Source organism: Physeter macrocephalus, chromosome 7 (assembly GCF_002837175.3).
Source record: "Physeter macrocephalus isolate SW-GA chromosome 7, ASM283717v5, whole genome shotgun sequence".
NCBI classification, from domain to species: Eukaryota; Metazoa; Chordata; class Mammalia; order Artiodactyla; family Physeteridae; genus Physeter; species Physeter macrocephalus.
In genome coordinates this window covers 156,908,325-156,923,453 of record NC_041220.1, presented here as the reverse complement: position 1 = coordinate 156,923,453, position 15,129 = coordinate 156,908,325, and the positions used below count along the sequence as shown (strand labels likewise).

Sequence of the window (15,129 nt, the reverse complement as noted above, 5' to 3'; positions counted from 1 at the left end):
TAATTCAAAAAGAGTCATGTACCAAAATGTTCATTATAGCTCTATTTACAATAGCCAGGACATGGAAGCAACCTAAGTGTCCATCATCGGATGAATGGATAAAGAAGATGTGGCACATATATACAATGGAATATTACTCAGCCATAAAAAGAAATGAAACTGAGTTATTTGTAGTGAGGTGGATGGACCCAGAGTCTGTCATACAGAGTGAAGTCAGTCAGAAAGAGAAAAACAGATACCGTATGCTAACACATATATATGGAATCTAAGAAAAAAAAAAAGGTCATGAAGAGCCTAGGGGTAAGACAGGAAAGGAGACTCAGACCTAGTAGAGAATGGACTTGAGGATGTGGGGAGGGGGAAGGGTAGGCTGTGACAAAGTGAGAGAGTGGCATGGACATATATACACTACCAAACGTACAATAGAGAGCTAGTGGGAAGCAGCCGCAGAGCACAGGGAGATCAGCTCGGCGCTTTGTGACCACCTTAGAGGGGTGGGATAGGGAGGGTGGGAGGCAGGGAGATGCAAGAGGGAAGAGATATGGGAACACGTGTATATGTATAACTGATTCACTTTGTTTTAAAGCAAAAACTAACACACCATTGTAAAGCAATTATACTGCAATAAAGATGTTAAAAAAAATTAATACACAGAAATCTCTTGCATCCCTACACACTAACAATGAAACATCAGAAAGAGAAATTAAGGAAACAATCCCATTTATCATTACATCAAAAAGAATAAAATACCTAAGAATAAACCTACCTAAGGAGGCAAAGGACCTGTACTCTGAAAACTCTAAGATGCTGATAAAAGAAACTGAAGATGACACAAACAGATGGAAAGATATACCATGGTTTTGGATTGAAAGAATGAATATTGTCAAAATGACTATACTACCCAAAGAAATCTACAGATTCAATGCAATCCCTATCAAATTATCAATGGCATTTTTCACAGAACTAGAAGAAAAAAAATTTTAACTTGTACGGAAACACAAAAGACCCTGAATAGCGAAAGCAAACCTGAGAAAGAAAAACTCAACTGGAGGGACTTCCCTGGCGACGCAGTGGTTAAGAATCCGCCTGCCAATGCAGGGGACACAGGTTCGAGCCCTGCTCCAGGAAAATCCCACGTGGCACGGAGCAACTAAGCCCATGTGCCACAACTACTGAGCCTGCACTCTAGGGCCCATGAGCCACAACTACCGACGCCTGTGCATCTACAGTCCGTGTTCCACAGCAAGAGAAGCCATCGCAACGAGAAGCCCATGCACCACAACAAAGACTAGCCCCCACTCGCCACAATTAGAGAAAGCCCGCTCGCTGCAACAAAGACCCAACGCAGCCAAATAAATAAATTAAATTGAAAAAGTAAAAAAATAAAAATAAAAAAAAAAGAAAGAAAAAGAAAAACGGAACTGGAGCAGTCAGACTCCCTGACTTCAGACTACACTACAAAGCTACAATAATCAAAACAGTATGGTACTGGCACAAAAACAGAAATATAGTTCAATGAACAGGAAAGCCCAGAAATCAACCCACGCCCCTATGGTCAATTAATCTACAACAAAGGAGCAAGAATATACAATGGAGAAAAGACAGTCTCTTCATCAAGTGGTGCTGGGAAAAGTGGACAGTTACATGTAAACAAATGAGATTAAAACATTCTCCCACACCATACACAAAAATAAACTCAAAATGGATTAAAGACCTAAATGTAAGGCCAGATATTATAAAACTCTTAGAGGCAAACATAGGCAGAACACTCTGACATAAATTGCAGTAGTGTCTTTTTGGATCCACCTCCTACAGTAATGCAATTACAAAAATAAAAAAAAACAAATGGGACCTAATTAAACTGAAAAGCTTTTGCACAGCAAACGAAACCATAAACAAAATGAAAAGACAACCCACAGAATGGGAGAAAACGTTTGCGAATGAAGCAACTGACAAGGGATTAATCTCTCCAAAATATACAAACAGCTCATGCAGCTCAAACAACCCAATCAAAAAAAGGGAAGAATATTTAAATAGACACTTCTCCGAAGACATACAGATGGCCAACAGGCACATGAAAAGATGCTCAACTTTGCTAGTTTTTAAAGAAATGCAAATCAAAACTACAATGAGGTATCATCACCTCACACCAGTCAGAATGGCCATCATCAAAATGTCTATAAACAGGGCTTCCCTGGTGGTGTGGTGGTTAAGAGTCCGCCCGCCAATGCAGGGGACACGGGTTCGAGCCCTGGTCCGGGAAGACCCCACATTCTGCGGAGCAACTAAGCCCGCGCGCCACAGCTACTGAGCCTGTGCTCTAGAACCCGTGAGCCACAACTACTGAAGCCCGCACACCTAGAGGCCATGATCCGCAGCAAGAGAAGCCACTGCAATGAGAAGCCTGTGCACCACAATGAGAGTAGCCCCCGCCCTCTGCAACTAGAGAAAGCCCACGTGGTGCAACAAAGACCCAACTCAGCCAAAAATAAAATAATAAGTTAAAAAAAAAAAAAGAAAAAATGCCTTTAAAAAAACTGTCTATAAACAATAAATGCTCGAGAGTGTGTGGAGAAAAGGCAACCCCACTACACTGTTGGTGGGAATGTAAATTGGTTCAACCACTATGGAGAACAGTGTGGAGGTTCCTTAAAAAACTAAAAATAGAACTACCATATGATGCAGCAACCACACTCCTGGGCATATATCCAGAGAAAACCGTAATCCGAAAAGATATTTGCACCTCGATGTTCACTGCAGCACTATTTACAATAGCCAGGACATGGAAGCGACTGAAATGTCCATCAACAGAGGAATAAAGAATATGTGTTACATATATATGATGGAATATTACTCAGCCATAAAAAAGAACAAAATAATGCCATTTGCAACAACATGGATGCAACTAGCGAATATCATAACTAAGCGAAATAAGTCAGACAGAAAAAGACCAATATCTTATGATGTCACTTATATGTGGAATCTAAAAAAAACGATACAAATGAACTTATTTACAAAACAGAAACAGACTCAGAGTTCGAAAACAAACTTATGAAAGGGGAAAGGTGGGGGGAGGGATAAAATTAGGAGTTTGGGATTAACATACGCACACTACCATATGTAAAATAGATAATCAACAAGGACACACTGTATAGCATAGGGAACTCTACTCAATGATCTGTAATAACCTATATGGGAAAAAAATCTGAAAAAGAATGGATATGTGTATATGTATAACTGAATCCCTTTGCTGTATACCTGAAACTAACACAACATTGTACATCAACTATATTCTAATATAAAATAAAAATTAAATTTAAAAAACTGTTTCTTCTTACCACTACGAATTATGGAATAGGAAGCAAAAAGAAAGAAATTTCAATCTGAGAATCTTAACTTTATAAATTCTTCCCAATTGAAGCCTCCCTTAGAGGAGTTTCCTAATATGAACCTAACATGAATTACAAAAACAGGCAAATCAGAAAAAAAAAAAAAAAAAAGACTTACGGTTTAGGAGATTCAAGTTTTCACTTTTCACGTCTTCCAGTTGTTGTTTAAGTAGTTTATTTTGGGCCTCAAGCTCCCGTTTCCCTTCTTTCAGTAACGAATAGTTGCTCATCTCTTTAACCTTCTTGCTCAGCACGTGGTTTTGCTTTGTTAATGCCAAACACTGAGCTTTGACGGACTCCAACTGAAGCTGGAATTAGAAAAGGAAAACTTGTACTTGAACAGTGACTTCACAGGACTGCACAGGTAAATGCTGGCAGGCTGCTCTCAGCTGGGCAGCATAATTTAATTAGGTCACTTGACTGAATTGTGGTTCTCTTCGACAAGACAACCCTAACTACAACTTCTGTCCTGGAGCTGGGGATGGGGCAAATTCATCCAACTCGATTTATGCAGAACCCTGTCCTACAAAGCAAGTCCTTCAGATTACCACCTCATTTTCCAGATGCATCTAAAGGACCTAAAAGCCATCAGAGTTAATAATATGTCTATTTTTTAATATGAAAAAGATAGCTACCAATAACATGCTGTGAGGTGCTTCCCTTTTCTTAGTCTAATATATCTCATGTTTGGAGACAGGAGCCTATAAAGTTCTCAAACAAGTCATCACAGTTGCAAAAATAAATTTTATATACAGAACATATTTTAAGTTCCTGAAGTTCCAGTCCTGTCCTTTGGATAGCAAGCACACAAATGGACAGGAAAAAAGTAACAGTACCATGTGAAAAATGCCTCTCATTTTGCTTTAATCCGTGAGATCCTGATGTAGTGATAAGCATTTTCACCTGCTGCTGAGGGGAAGGGAGAAGAGGCTGAGGAGATACTAGTATACACCAGCCACCTGCTATGGGCCAGGCACAGTAAACCAGCTCACTGAAGTCCCTCAACAACCATGGGATGTGGGCAATATCCCAGAGTTTAAGGAGAAAGCATGTGAGGTCACAGATCTTGCCCAGAAGCACACAAGCAGCGAGGGAGACACAAAGGATTCAAGGACAACTCTGGGCCCCAAACGACATGCTCTTTCTATGCTTCTCTAGGAGACTAAGATTGAAATAAGGAACTCCTGAATTAAGTTCAGCCGTCACCCTCTGAGTCATATAATAAACAGCCCAAACATACCAAGAGGATAACTCGAGATTAATTATGTATGACTGAAGCTAAAATTTACTGTGTTGTCTAACAACTATTTCCAAAAAATCAATAGGCTTATTAACAATTACCTCAAGTTCTTTCACACGATTTACAGAACGATCCAGTTCTTCCTTTTTAAAATTAAGAGTTGCAAACTCCTCTTGGAAATGTATAGCTTTTTCTGAAAGAGCCAACCAACTGAACATCATAAAGTTTTCCCAGTGAATACAAAAATCATTTAATCATTTATAGCCAGTATGTCAGATCTAATGACCATTATTTCACCATCTAAAATAGCAGAGGGAATTCCCTGGCAGCCCAGAGGTCAGGACTCCGCGTTTTTACTGCCGAGGGTGCGGGTTTGATCCTTGGTTGGGGAACTAAGATCCCGCAAGCTGCGTGGCACAGTAAAACACACACACACACACACACACACACACACACACACACACACACGTAAAAGAGCAGATATTTGGGTCAAAAACAAAAATCAGCGAGACAGTAAGTAAGCCCCATTACTCAATAGGTGATGGGAAGTCGGTTGTAATGGTCATACATGTGGTGAACTTCCTGCTACACAAGTCACCAGAGTTACACCATCTGCACAGTGCGGGGCCCTCATGCCGACGCCTCTGAATTTCCTTAAAGACAAAGACTGCTCTGTAAGACTGTAGTTATATGTAGTTATTATTTTGTCATTTTCACTTCATCTAACACAAGTCTATATAGATATATCATCCAAAAAATCACATGCTGACTACAGGACGGTATTAATTCCTCAAGAGGTATTAGTCTCAGCAAGATAGTTGCAAAGGAGCAACCACACACACTGGGTGACCTTCTGATGGGTATCAAGCACCCAGCCCTGGTTTACTCCCAAGAATCCATTTGAAATGCCCACCAGAAGTCCTTGTCACAGGTTGGTTCCTAGAAATATACTGAAATGTAAAATGTCTGAAAGATTGAAAAATTACCCAACTTTCCTAGTCTTGGGGTAATACATGTAAGAGTTTAGGAGGTTATATGTCAAGTTTAAATATCATGAAGCATAAATATATATTAGAAGTAAGAGAAATAAGAAACCAGGTCACAGAGGACAGAGAAGTTAAAATTTTCCCTAAGTAAAAAATGAAATCTCTCATGGCTTAGAGTAATATTAACCGATGGCAATAAGTTGCTCCCACCTTCCTGCCATCACAGATTTATTCATCAAAATATACTGAAATAAAGTTGAATAAAATTCTTCCGATAAATTACTGATCTTTGAGAATATACAAAAGGTTAAACATGAAGGTTTGCAAAAACAGTGAAAGACGGTGATTATTTGACGGTGATTATTTTTTTCATTTTGTAAAATTAAAAGGACAAAAAAATGTGTCAGTTTATAGTAACAATGAAGTGGAAGGTGCATTATTTTTTGGATTACAGAACAGACCCAACTTAGGAAGCTGATAACCTGCATCGAAACTGAGAAGTACACCTTTTTTCCCCCCAAGGGTCACCTTTATTCTTCCTCTTATCTTCGATCAATCTATTAGTTCTAGCGACGTAGTCCTCCTTCAGTTCAAGTTGACACCTGAGAATCAGAAGAACGGAAAATGAGTTCCTGGTCACCTTCCTAGACAGACTGCTATCAGTGCCTGAGCTTATCCATGGCACCAGGGCACCGAAGGGCACTGAACAGGACAATGCGTGAACTTCAAGGTCACTCAGTACTAAGGCCAGGGATCCGAATCCTGGCTATAAAAGGTCCAGTAAAATCCTGCTGGAATCCCGTAAACTCAAGCACAAAATGAAGGGTCGTGTTATCGAGGTTACAGAGGGCACTGTTTCTCAGTTGGTGTCCGCTGACATAAGAAAGTAAGTTTAGTTACTTTCACACTGTACACAACAGACTCTAAATCCCAAAGGATAACAAGTCAGTCGCTTCCAATCCACCTATCCTGCCTCCCCACCCCCAAGCAGGGTAAGAACTTTCCCCCTCAGGAACTGAGCACAGTACCGAGAGCCAATGCCAACAGAATTATATACGGATTGGCGATACCGAAAGGCACTTTTTCATGGAATTTTACTATCTCCACCAGCTATTAACAGCTGACTTTCTGGTTCAGAGATGAGAGAAAGGAAAGAAGCACTCCTGTGGTGAATATCCTCCGAACCCCAACAATTGCCAAAGTCATACTGAGGACACCCACGGCCAGACAGACATCAATACCTTACATTTCCCTACTCCATGGCTATGTCAAGCTAACATACACAGTTTCATTCATTTATTCCTAGAAGTTTAACAACTACAGTTTCTTCAGAGCTTACTGCTGTATTAGAGGACCAGACATAAAATATGTGGATAAAATCTATATCATGTCAAAACTGATACACGGAAAAGTGCTATATTTTTTATTAGAATTATTTTAAAGAATAACCTCAAAAAACCTTTGAAGGTACTACGTAACGGACTATCAATGCCAAATTATGGACAAAGCAGTAGAGAGGCCGATGATTAAGAAATGCCCAGAGCTGCTGAGTTGAGTCATCTCTCTGCTATGAATTCATTGACTCAATAAACAATTAACTGAACATGTATTTTGTGCCAGACATTACACTGAGCACTGGAGAGAAAAGTTACCATATATGGGCTTAATGGCTCTGCACTAAGATACTATTCACCAGAACAGAGCAAAACTCAGACTAGAGCAAACCCATAGTATCAGAGTTGTCCATATTTTCCTTTTCCTATATCATTTTTTGCTTTCTATAGTTAATTCTAGTTTCTTTCTTTTGATTCCGGCTTTGCAGAATCTTGAAGGAATACAGATTGACAAATACTTTAACCAGTAAGCAGAAGAATTCATAAATCATTAGACATCCCCATCTTAATGGCAGTATGAGTGGGGTAGAGGAAAAGATAAAAGTGACTATAATTCCCATTTTATAGCTTTTCAGCAAGCTACAAGGTACCCTAAGAAATTCAAGCAAATCACAGGCCCTCAATAAATACTAGAGGAGAGACAAGAGTGAACAGAGGATGCTATTCTCTGTACTGTATCTTTTAAAAACCATCTTAACTCAAATACTCATGGGAAAGGCTCGACTGTCAATGAAAACACGTATTTTTTTTAAATACTGGATTTTGCAGTAAAATATTAGTCTTATCTACTTCATTAGGGTTGCTCTGTTTCCGTCAACTTAATTCAAACATGATACTTTTTTTTTTTTTTTAAAGACGCCAAACAATTACCTTAGAAGTTCGTTCTTGAGCTTTTGCTCATAGGCCTCCTCAATACTCTTTATATTCAGCTCCCGCCTCCTAAGCCCGTCAGTCATGCTTTTGTTTTTTTCTTCTTGTAGCCTCTGGGCCCTGAAATTGGCAAAAACAGATAAGGCAAATTAGAAAACTATAATACTTGAAGTAAATAATTTAGGGGGAAAAGATACCATGTGTTTTTAGCTGCACAGACTCAAACTGTCATGTGACTGTCACGGCTGCAGGGAGTAATGCCAAGAGCCCGAAGTCTCCCCTCTTTTATGAGCTGACCTAGTGAGGATGGGTCTGAACTAGCAATGGAGCTCTACAGTGGCATCTGGCTGGCGGGAGTGGCAAAGTGCCTAAACCAAAGTGGTTTCTCACAGGAGATAGTTCGCACTTAAAAAAATAAATAAATAAAAAGGTCGTAAGAGGTAAGTAGCCGTAATCAATTCAGGGGTGAAAGAATGATGCTTTTGTTACAAAGCTACAAAGCACACTTCAGCTAGTGCACTTAAATGCTTGTTTCTTCTAAAATAGTGATTCTAACTGTAAGATTTAATTGACTAGCTCCTAGCTATTAAAGACAGAAGATTCGTTCTGGCATTTCATAGTCTACTAATTCAATACGGAAAAGTAAATACTGAAAAGAGAGCAAAAGATGGATGGATCAATCAGAAAGTCCCAACACCGAAGAAAGGAATGGTGTTCCTGGTGAGACCTTAAATCAAGCACAAAATCAATTCCAGAGCCGGGGAACTGGGTTCACAGGGACTTAGATCAAGCCATAATGAGCAGTGCTAGGGAGCCCAGACTATTCCAAGCAAAGGATAAAAGCTCTGTGTGTTAGCCCCCTCTGCCGGCTAATCTGTACACAAAGGAGCAGGCAACCGGTACGGTGACGTAGCTTACATACTATGCTTAGAAGGGAGGAGGAGGAGGGGAAGAGGAGGTAAATAAGTGATTACATAATCATGAACTATCTATACCCAGATTGTGTTCCTTTTCTCTCTTATGATCAATTTACCTCTTCGGTATTGCCAGAAAGAGAGTAAGGTTGGCAGAGAGAAGAAATCAAACAAACCGAGCCTATATAAATGAGAAAACAACATCAGTGAAGATGAAGACAAATCCTTTAATGAAAGAAGTTCCCTGGATCTGTGAGTGTCAATTAATGGCACATAGCAAATGGGAAAGAAGGCTTATTCCATAAACTATAAAACTGCTGAGCTTGCTATGAATCCCAGGTAAGAAGTGAAGAATGAAACGTTGGTGAGCACTTCGAGAAAACAACACACACATATCACAAGAAATACTTTCACCCAGTACAAGTCAACTCAGAGCCACCGTGTTTCCCTTTTTTTGCCAGCAGAGCACGTCAGTGTGGCAGGTCTGACTCTCTGGAATTCAGTTACTACACGCACATGAAACTGAGATCTGAAAGGCTGAACATAAATGCGAAACGTATGATCTGTTAAAGCGTTATTCGCTTCTGCAAATCATTGTCCGGTCTCACTGAAGCCTGACGATGGTGCCTCCTTCTGCTTTCATCCCAGGGTCTAATATTTCAAAAGTGAAACACTCATCCCTGTTTCTCTTAACTTGCGCCTTTTGAAAGTTAGGTGCTATCACCTTTACAACCAAGAACTCTATTTTGCAGCTAATATTAGACTATGTCGACATTTTTAGTTGTTCTTTTTTGCATCTCATTCATTCTGAATGTCCAAAATGAATACACATTACTTACAATTCAAAAGCTTCAATTCTTTGCTTCAGCTCAGCTTCTCTGTCTCTCAGCAAATCTATATCTTTCAGGAGAAGCTGCCTTTGAGTATAAATTTCTTTTGTTTCATTCTGTAGAGGAAAGTATTAATTTTTAGCAAGCAAGCTAAAGAAAACAAAGAGATTTGAACTAATACCCTGCTTCCGAAATTCCAGAAAGCAAAGTACGGACACTCAGAGGAACAATTTCACTTGCAAGAGGTTCCAATGCGAGGTATATGTTTTGCCTTTTTTTCCACAAAAATTTACTCCCTCCTCCCCCCAGGACTAGTAAAGCCACACTACCGTATATTCCTAACATCCCTTGTCTTGTTATTTTATTACTTAATTAACATCTGTCAGACACTTACAAAATTTCGCCAAGCTCTTCAGCAAGAAAAAATGAAACAAAATGTGCATTCAGCAACACAACTTAAACGACTCCCCAGAGCTCCATCGCTGCCTGAAAGTTTCAATTCAGAGGTGATTCTGGCTCAGTCAGCAAGCTCGCCTGATGTCCCGAATGAATGGCCACACTTCCATGTATGTGTGTTCCCTGAGCAAGGGTTCCCTGAACACCTGTCTCATGTCCAAGGGCACACTGGGAGCTGGATACACAACGATGGACAGATATAGGACAGTCCCCACCTTTAAAAGACTCACAGTTTAGTCAGGGAGAGAGAGACAAACCAACAGTCACACTACGGTGTGATGATTTCACAACCAAAGTACATCAAGACTCGACAGCACGACCAAAGCCCAAAAGACTCCATCAGTGGGGGTCAGGAAAGGCGTCACGAGTACGTGACATTCCGGCTGGATTTTGAAAGACTGGATGGTTTTATCAGGCAGAGAAGGGGAGGGGCATTCCAGGTGGTGGAATAAAGGCACGGTGCTCTTCACAAGGATGGCAACCTTCTCTAGTGCCTTCAGAGAATCAGGCGACTAAACGAGGGTTTGAGTCTGTTAACTGGTTGATCTGATCTAGTCAGTCACCTATCTTTTAATTTTACTGACGTATAGTTCATTTACAATGCTGTAATTTCTGTTGTACAGCAAAGTGACTCAGTTATACAAATACATATTCTTTTTCATATTCTTTTCCATTATGGTTTACCGCAGGGATATTGAATACAGTTCCCTGTGCTCTACAGTAGGACCTGGTTGTTTATCCATTCTGTAAGTAATAGTTTGCACCTGCTAATCCCAAACTCCCACTCCATCCCCCCTCCCCATCCCTCTCGGGGACCACCAATCTATTCTCTATGTCCCTGATTTCGTTTCTGTTTCATAGATAGGTTCATTTGTGTCATATTTTAGATTTGTCATATAAGCGATATCATATGCTATTTGTCTTTCTTTCTTAGTCAATCACCTATCTTGAAGATGACACTGTTAGTATAAACATAATCCAAGCTTCTCAAACACCTGTGCCTCCAACGTTTATTTTATAGCTAAGCGAGCCCAATTCCCAGAACTGCTATATAAAACTTGTAGAGGGGGTACAATTACCATTAAATAACTGGGTCTTATTGAGCTCTAAGCAAGGGTGGATGCTGGGAGGAAGCCTTCTACTTTTTTTTTTTTTTTGGCAGTACGCGGGCCTCTCACTGTTGTGGCCTCTCCCGTTGCGGAGCACAGGCTCCGGACGCGCAGGCTCAGCGGCCGTGGCTCAAAGGCCTAGCCGCTCCGCGGCATGTGGGATCTTCCCGGACCAGGGCACGAACCCGCTTCCCCTGCATCGGCAGGCGGACCCCCAACCACTGCGCCACCAGGGAAGCCCCGAAGCCTTCTACTTTTAACAGAACTTCCTGATAGAAGCTCCCGCTGTCCACAGGAAACAAGGCCTCAGATCCAGCCTGGTCTAAGACACGCCCTTGGCAAAGGAACCTGTTTTTCCCAAAGCAATGGATCCAATCCCTCCCGACACACCCTCCCGCCACTTGGCAACCTCTCCACCTCCCGTCCAGCCACCTTCCTGGGGGACAAGATCAGACGGCCACATGGATGACCCTGGCAGCCCTGGACGCCCCCACTCCGGGGACCTCACCTCTGCCCCCATGGCAGCACGCTGCGCTTTGTTTCCAGTCTTGACCTGAAACCTCCACCTGCAACTCTGTCCTCTTGGCCCGTCCTTCTTCCACCCATAGGAATCCCCAGACCTGCTTCTCGATGTCTTCCAGACGGCCCCGTCACCCTCCCTGCTGCCCTATATTAACCTCCTCTTGGGCTGCCTCCCTCACCCCCCCCAACCCCAGTGTCTTCCACGAAATGGGCTGCCTTTCCAAAGGCAAAAAAATTTGGCACTCTGAAGCGCCTCTCCCCAAGCACCTCTATCCTTCCGCCCTCACCGACACCACACATCGTCCCGAGAGCTGCGCCAGAGCCATCGCCTGTAAGCACTGGATTTGGTCTACTGCCATTCCAGGCTGCCCACCTCGGCTGGGGCCTCAACATAGCTCAGGCAGCCCCGTCTACTTCCCAGGGCTGCTCTTCCTTTACTACAAGCAGCCATTCCACACCTCTGATCCTCTCCCCCAAGCTGCTACCGAAGCCTCAAATCTGCCGCCTCTTTGGTACAAGCTTCTCCCACTCCCAGCATGGATGGTCCCGTCCCCGGTCCTTTCCCTCCAGCCATCTCAGAGGAAGGGTGTCTGCACATCCTTTCCAAGCCCAACACTTCTACTTGCGTTCTTGACCCCAGTCCCTACTTGGGAAACGGCCCGGAAATAGCCACCCGGTAAATGATTTTAGAATATTACCTCCTGGTGCTTTTGAATTCTCTTAAGGGTCATCTTTTCCCGAGAAATCAGGGCTTCAGATTTTGCTTGACAAGCTCTCTCAAATTCAATCCGCAACTCAGCTAATTCCTTCTCACACTTTCTTTTCTCTTCCGCTTTAATTTTCGCTATTTCAGTATCTTTAAAATACTTCAACTGCCAATTGATGACAAATAATTGTAAATGCCAATAACAATACTAAAGAAACAGTAACATTCTCTCTTCACTGTTAGGTTTAACGTTAATGCTGTCTAAATATATTTAGCTTTACTTAGTCTTAGGTTTCATCTCACTCACTGTTCTTAAAGGGTGCATTCAAAAGTCATAAAGAAATGACATCATCCGGAAAGAGAAATAACGTGCACAAGAGTATAGTATCACATTCATTAGTAAAGATTCTAGTTATTTCCCCACATACCTAAGATGAAGACATTAAAAGACAAGCAAAAACATCACTCTTGGTAACAACAAGATAAATCTTACCTTTTGACTCATTTCTGCCCGTAGTTGCTGTTCAATTTCTCTCTTACATTCGTTTAACTTGATTTCTAAAGATTCTAACTTTGGATGCTGAGGGTAAGCACCTGCAAACTCATCGTCAATAAGCTGAAGCTTCTCAGCTATCAAAAAACAACACACGAAAGGAGGTTAGAGAAACGCAGGCAGGTGAGCAAGAGGCCAGAGCTCTGTGCAAACACAAAGAGCGGACTTAAGGGAGTGTAAGGATGCCTGCAATTTACTTGGTAACGTATCAGAAAAGTGAGAGCTTAACGGATGGACACGTAAGTGATCAAACAAGTATAATGCACATTTCATGGCAGACTTGAGGTATACAACTGTGTGCTATAAAACTGTCAACTTTTCTGAATGTTTCAGAATCCTCAACATAAAATGTCGGGGGCAAAGAAAAAGTACAGTTCAAGTCAGAAAACACTGGCATCTCTTTCTAGTGTCTAAATGCCATGGGGGAGAGCTCTTCGTTGGACTTTGGTCAAAGCTGACTCACTTTCAAAACACTGACCTTAAGATCAATCAAAGATCATGTGTTTCAACTCCTCCTCTCCACAGAAGAGGAAACAGACGCCCATACAGTTGAAGTGACGTCCAGAGGGCTAAGCAACTCTATAATGGCATCAGTGGGGCTAAAACCAGGTCTATGATTGCCTCGCATTCTGGCACTCTTTCCAGCAGACCTGCAGCCCTCAAACCAACTCTGGATTTGAAACCAACCACGTAGCACGCTGCAAACCTGGCCCTCGTGTACAATCTCAATCATGTGTAACACCAATACCACCAAAAAGCAGGCATAGGAAGAAAAGTCTGGCAGAAACAGATTAAAATATTGGCAGGTATGTCTCTGGTCAGCAAAACTTTCCATCTCCTTTTCTGGATTTTCCAAATGCTCTGGACTGTCCAATGCAGGCCGCTAGCCACGTTTGGCCATACTGAGTACTTGGAATGTGACCAGTTCAAAATGAGATGTACTCTAAGTGTAAAAGACACACCAGATATCAAGGACTGAGTACAAAAAAAATAAATGTAAAATACCTCATTAATATTTTTCATATTGATTTCATGTTGGAATAATATTTTAGACATACTAAGTTATATAAAATGTATTACCAAAACAAATTTCACCTGTTTCTTCTTACCTTTTCTACTTCGGCTACTAGAAAATTTTTATTACACATGTGGCTCATATTATTGAACAGAACTGCTGTAGAATAAGCATGTTCTATGTTTCTAATGGAATAAAACCTACACCTAAACAAATGAAAGGCGTAGTCATACAATACGGTCTTTACAAGCTATGAACTTACCTTTTTACAAGTTAAAGGCACTAGTGCAGTTTAAGAGTAAGGAGGGGCCAAGAAATCGATTAACCATATTCAGCTGTTTCCCTTCTCTCCTGAGCACACAACTCAAGGGCAGGATGGGATTACAGAAAGCGTGCACAGCAGAAAAGGCTCTGGATCACTGACCAGAAAACTTGGACTCTATTATCAGTTCTGACCCAGACTTGGCATTGCCACGTGGCTCTTCCTCTGGTGACCTCCGTTTTCTCAACTTATAAAATGAAGGGATGGCCCACTGACTTCTCTAGTTCTCTGCAATACAAATAGTCTAAGATCTTCTCACTTTAGTGGCTATAAAGTTAGATGAGACACAGGGAAGAACCTCCCAGTCAAGAGAGGTTCAACCCAACAGACAAGGAAGTGGGCCTTTGGATCCCCACGAGATTTGGAAAGCATAGCCTTGGCGGTCATGAAGGGAAAAGCAGCCCTGGAGAACAGTTCCTGGTCCCTCCCAGCGGTGATCCCAGAAAAAATGAGCGCCCCTGCCGCCAGCAGCCTGCATCCCTCCCAGTCAAGCAACAAATACATAATACGGTACATCAGGTCATCTCCTTCATTCAAAAGAGAAAATGGAAGAAGTGAAATTATGGAAGACCATAATTACCAAGGGAGTCTTTGACGGGAAATGTTGAACTTGTCTGAGTTCCCATACTGCAACTCTCTTTACCCTGATGATATTCTGCCAATTCTTTCAGAAACTGCAGGAGAAAACCTAAAAGACACAACGTGTATAGTTTCGTTTCACAACTTTCTTTCATTCAACTGTTGCTCATTCACTGTTTATGCAATCTTGTTTCTATAACATTATCTTTTTTACATCATGTATCTTTTAAGAATAATTTCCGAG

At 41.5% G+C, this 15,129-nt stretch overlaps 1 protein-coding gene across 3 annotated transcripts in view; it reads right to left on the bottom strand.

The window, feature by feature from the left end:
• The window catches only part of OFD1 (OFD1 centriole and centriolar satellite protein), a 72,582-nt gene that overhangs the window by 42,634 nt on the left and 14,819 nt on the right, over positions 1–15,129 (bottom strand). For all 3 annotated transcript variants that reach the window (XM_024115466.3, XM_055086320.1, XM_024115467.3), the window contains 8 exons: positions 14,887–14,994; positions 12,910–13,046; positions 12,409–12,582; positions 9,633–9,739; positions 7,880–7,999; positions 6,144–6,217; positions 4,731–4,822; positions 3,508–3,697 (listed from right to left, as the gene is read on the bottom strand). In XM_024115466.3, the coding sequence (XP_023971234.1) occupies positions 3,508–3,697; positions 4,731–4,822; positions 6,144–6,217; positions 7,880–7,999; positions 9,633–9,739; positions 12,409–12,582; positions 12,910–13,046; positions 14,887–14,994 (1,002 nt within the window). The remainder of the gene's footprint in view (positions 1–3,507; positions 3,698–4,730; positions 4,823–6,143; positions 6,218–7,879; positions 8,000–9,632; positions 9,740–12,408; positions 12,583–12,909; positions 13,047–14,886; positions 14,995–15,129) is intronic.